At 66.1% G+C, this 4,566-nt stretch overlaps 1 protein-coding gene across 1 annotated transcript; it reads left to right on the plus strand.

The window, feature by feature from the left end:
• The first annotated feature begins 344 nt into the window (after window positions 1–344).
• On the plus strand, window positions 345–3,547 carry Fem1a (fem-1 homolog A). The gene has a single exon (XM_005332055.5). The coding sequence runs from the start codon at window positions 488–490 to the stop codon at window positions 2,423–2,425; it is 1,938 nt and encodes a 645-aa protein (XP_005332112.1). The 5' UTR covers window positions 345–487; the 3' UTR covers window positions 2,426–3,547.
• Window positions 3,548–4,566: the final 1,019 nt, after the last annotated feature.

The following is a 4,566-nucleotide window of genomic DNA, read 5'->3' on the forward strand; positions in this document are numbered from 1 at the left end:
ATGTAGTCTTTGGGAGGCTTAGCCTGCCTGCCCTTCCGGTCGACCCGGCCAAAGTGACAGCAAAAGGAAAAACGTCACTGAGTTTTCCCGGCGTCGCACCAGACAAAGTATGTCGCATGGCATGCCGGGAGTCGAGGTCCTTCGATCGCTTTTTTTTGCCCGGCAATCCGCTGATGGGAACGGCAATTCCCATCATGCACCGTACTGACAGGTTTCAGAGGCTGCCCCGCGGCCTTCTGGGAAATGTAGTCTTGAGCCTTCAACGTCCCTCAGCGTCTTACGGAGCTGTCCCGCGCAGAAGACTGCATTTCCCGGCATGCCCCCAAAGGCCGAAGGCGCAAGGTCGCCGCAGCCATTTTGTTCCGCCCGCCGAGGCCCTGAGATGGCGGCGGGGGAGACGGTGAAGGTTGCCGCCTGCCCATCAGGGCTGTAGCCGCCGTCTCCCTGTCCCCCGCGGCCGTCCCATGGGCTGACGGAGGCCGAGACCATGGACCTCCACACCGCCGTGTACAATGCCGCCCACGACGGCAAGCTGCAGCTACTGCAGAAGCTGCTCAGCGGCCGGAGCCGGGAGGAGCTGGATGAGCTGATGGGCGAGGTGGCCTGCGGAGGGACGCCGCTGCTCATCGCCGCCCGCTACGGCCACCTGGACGTGGTGGAGTACCTGGTGGACCGGTGCGGCGCCAGCGTGGAGGCCGGCGGCTCGGTGCACTTCGACGGCGAGACCATCGAGGGCGCGCCGCCGCTGTGGGCCGCCTCGGCCGCCGGGCACCTGGACGTGGTGCGCAGCCTGCTGCGCCGCGGCGCCTCGGTGAACCGCACCACGCGCACCAACTCCACGCCGCTGCGCGCCGCCTGCTTCGACGGCCACCTGGAGGTGGTGCGCTACCTGGTGGGCGAGCACCAGGCCGACCTGGAGGTGGCCAACCGGCACGGGCACACGTGCCTCATGATCTCCTGCTACAAGGGCCACCGCGAGATCGCGCGCTACCTGCTGGAGCAGGGCGCCCAGGTGAACCGGCGCAGCGCCAAAGGCAACACGGCGCTGCACGACTGCGCCGAGTCCGGCAGCCTGGAGATCCTGCAGCTGCTGCTGGGCTGCAACGCGCGCATGGAGCGCGACGGCTACGGCATGACCCCGCTGCTGGCGGCCAGCGTGACGGGCCACACCAACATCGTGGAGTACCTCATCCAGAAGCAGCCGGGCCAGCCGCAGGCGGCCGGCGCAGGGCCGCCCCAGGAGGGCTCCGCCCCAGAGGAGCCCCTCACCTACGAGAGCTGCTGCCCCACCAGCCGGGAAGCTGCCATAGAAGCCCTGGAGCTGCTGGGAGCCACGTATGTGGATAAGAAGCGAGATCTGCTGGGGGCCCTTAAGCACTGGAGACGCGCCATGGAGCTGCGGCACCAGGGAGGCGAGTATTTGCCCAAACCCGAGCCCCAGCAGCCGGTCTTGGCCTACGACTATTCCAGGGAGGTGAACAGCGCCCAGGAACTGGAAGCGCTGATCACGGACCCGGATGAGATGCGCATGCAGGCGCTGTTGATCCGGGAGCGCATCCTGGGCCCCTCACACCCCGACACCTCCTACTACATCCGGTACCGGGGCGCCGTGTACGCCGACTCAGGCAACTTCGAGCGCTGCATCCGCCTCTGGAAGTATGCCCTGGACATGCAGCAGAGCAACCTGGAGCCCCTGAGCCCCATGACGGCCAGCAGCTTCCTCTCCTTTGCCGAACTCTTCTCCTATGTGCTGCAGGACCGCGCCGCCAAGGGCAGCCTGGGCACGCAGATCGGCTTCACAGACCTCATGGGCGTGCTCAGCAAAGGCGTCCGGGAAGTGGAGCGGGCCCTGCAGCAGCCCAGGGAGCCCGGGGACTCAGCGCAGTTCACCAAGGCGCTGGCCATCATCCTGCACCTGCTCTACCTGATGGGCAAGGTGGAGACCAGCCCCAGCCAGGAGCACCTGAAGCACCAGACGGTCTACCGGCTGCTCCGGTGCGCTCCCCGCGGCAGGAACGGCTTCACGCCCCTGCACATGGCCGCCGACAAGGACACCACCAACGTGGGCCGCTACCGCGTGGGCACCTTCCCCTCCCTGCACGTGGTCAAAGTGCTGCTGGACTGTGGGGCCGACCCGGACAGCAGGGACTTTGACAACAACACCCCGCTGCACATCGCGGCCCAGAACAACTGCCCGGCCATCATGAACGCCCTGGTGGAAGCCGGGGCCCACATGGACGCCACCAACGCCTTCAAGAAAACCGCCTGCGAGCTGCTGGACGAGGGGCTGCTGGCCAAGAGCACCATGCAGCCCTTCAACTACGTGACCCTGCAGTGCCTCGCCGCCCGCGCCCTGGACAAGAACAAGATCCCCTACAAGGGCTTCATCCCCGAGGAGCTGGAGGCCTTCATCCAGCTGCACTGAGCCGGGGAGGCCACGGCCTCGCCAGCACCCAAGGGCCCTCTGCCTCCGGCCCCTCCCCTGGACCAGGGAGCAGTTAGTGCGCCTGCGCGCTGGCGGCTTGCAGGGTCACAAGCTGGGAGGGACTGGGGGCCTCCTGCACCCCGAGGTCCTGGTGCCCGGTCACCCACAGTGTTAGGAGCGGCTCCCAGTGGGGCGTTGGCGAGTGCAGAAGCAGGATTCCCGGCTACCCCGCGGCCCTGCGCAGCTGCGGGCTTGGTGGGTGTAGGGGTGGACCCAGCTGTGCCCAGGGTCTGACATTTTGCTGCAGTTCTTTATTTTATTTTATTTAGGCTTTTTGTTTGCTGGACCCCGCGAGCTGCCTCCAGGCGGTCAGGGGTTTGGTGCCTGTGGCCACCCATCCCAGTGAGCTGTGCTGGGGAGCGAGCCCCAGGCCCTGTGTCCGCCCCGAGGTGGCCCTAGGTGTGTATGGGACCCCTCTCGGCCTTGCACAGGCCTCCCAGCCTCCCATTCTCCTTAGAGAACCGTGTCCCCTGACTTTGACCGAAGATCAGGTCAAGCACCAAAGAAGCCACACGATTGCCTCCCAGGGCAGCGGGTGTGGGTCCGGCGCCACTGTTTACGGATTAAAAGGACAGGCAGACCACTTCAGCCTAGGGACGCCTGTGCGGCCTTCCCCGTCAGGGGCATGCCCACAGCAGCCCGGGCCTTGACCTGCTGCAGGACCTGAGTCCAGGCCTCCCCCGGGAGGGCCCAGCTCTGCAGTAACGCAGGTCTGCCCAGGTCTGCCATCTCCATGGAGCAGGTCGCCAGCACTTGCCCCGCCCCCTGGGCCCTGGGTCCCCGCACAGTTGCCAGCAGGTTAGCAGAAGGCATCCTTCTGCCCAGGTGACACTGCAGCCCTGCAGGAGCAGATCCCAGCTCCATCGCAGCGGGTAGCACCACCGCTGGCCGCCTGGCCCTTGAGGCGGGTTTGGGTTTGCAGTGTTAGGTAGGAAGTTTATTTATTTACAAGACAAGCTTTGACTTAACTCAGGAGGACAGTCCTGGCCCTCCCGAAGCACAGCAGGAGCAGGTGTTTCTGTTGCAGCCCGAGGGCATTAAAAAGCAGGTGTTTGAAGAGAATTGTGCTTCCTTGGGTGGCTGCATGGCATGACGGAGGGAGGGCCTGGCCGGGCTGGGGCAGGGCTGCTCGCTGGGCACCAAACACAGGCCCTGCTTCCACCTCTGCCCTCCGACAGAATCCGCTGAGTCCAGGGCCTGCTCTGGGGTTGGGCTGCCGCACAAAATGGGCACAGAAGAGGGAGGGCACGCCCCCCCCTGCCTCCCAGAGCAGGGAGGGGCTCTCCTGCCCACAGGCCTTGAACCTGCATTCGGGGGTGCCCAGTCCCAGCCCTCGGGGTGTCTGGATATAGAGGCCACGCTGTGGGGCTGCCCAGGGGTCCGTGGAGTGCCCTCCTCCCCACCTCCTGCTTCGCCGCAGCTGCCGCCCAGCCCGTTTCCTCTGGGGTGATGTCTGTCCAGCTCTGACCACGTCCCTGCTCTAGAAGGTCTGGGCACAGTGGCTGCCGCCCAGCAGCTGGGAGGCCAGGCAAGAGGGGCAAGTTCAAGGCCAGCCTCCGCAGTGTCCTGAAGAAAAGGCGGGATGTGGCTGGGGACAGTGCTCCTGGTGGGAGGGGCCCTCACAGCAGCCTCCTGAGGACAGGAGGTGGCCGCGTTGGCCTCTGTGTGCTGGCACTGCGGGTTGTGCGTAAGCGGGCCGACGGGACCAGGGCAGCTGTGGAGAAGCGCAGGGCCCACACCACGCAGCCTGGGCACCTGCAGGGCGTCCACCCCACAGTGCTCGGCCCTGGCCTCTCCTTGAGGGTCAGCGCCGCTGGCACCTGACCTGTGCTGGACTTGGTGGGGGAATGGTGACCAATGCTCCCAAAAACCTCAGGCTCCAGGTTGGGGGTTGAGCCCCGGTTTTGGTGCCCAAGCTCATCCCAAAGGCCAGGCAGGTTTCAGGTGGGGTGGACTGGGCAGACACAGACTGACCCTGTCCCCGGGCTGGATCCTGGCGTGGGACACACAGCAGCCCTCGCGGCAGGTCAGTGGCCCTCCAGAGCCCGCACAGCACCCAGGCTGGAGAGCGGAGGGCAGGG

The sequence above is a fragment of the Ictidomys tridecemlineatus genome, chromosome 2, assembly GCF_052094955.1.
Source record: "Ictidomys tridecemlineatus isolate mIctTri1 chromosome 2, mIctTri1.hap1, whole genome shotgun sequence".
Taxonomy (NCBI): domain Eukaryota; kingdom Metazoa; phylum Chordata; class Mammalia; order Rodentia; family Sciuridae; genus Ictidomys; species Ictidomys tridecemlineatus.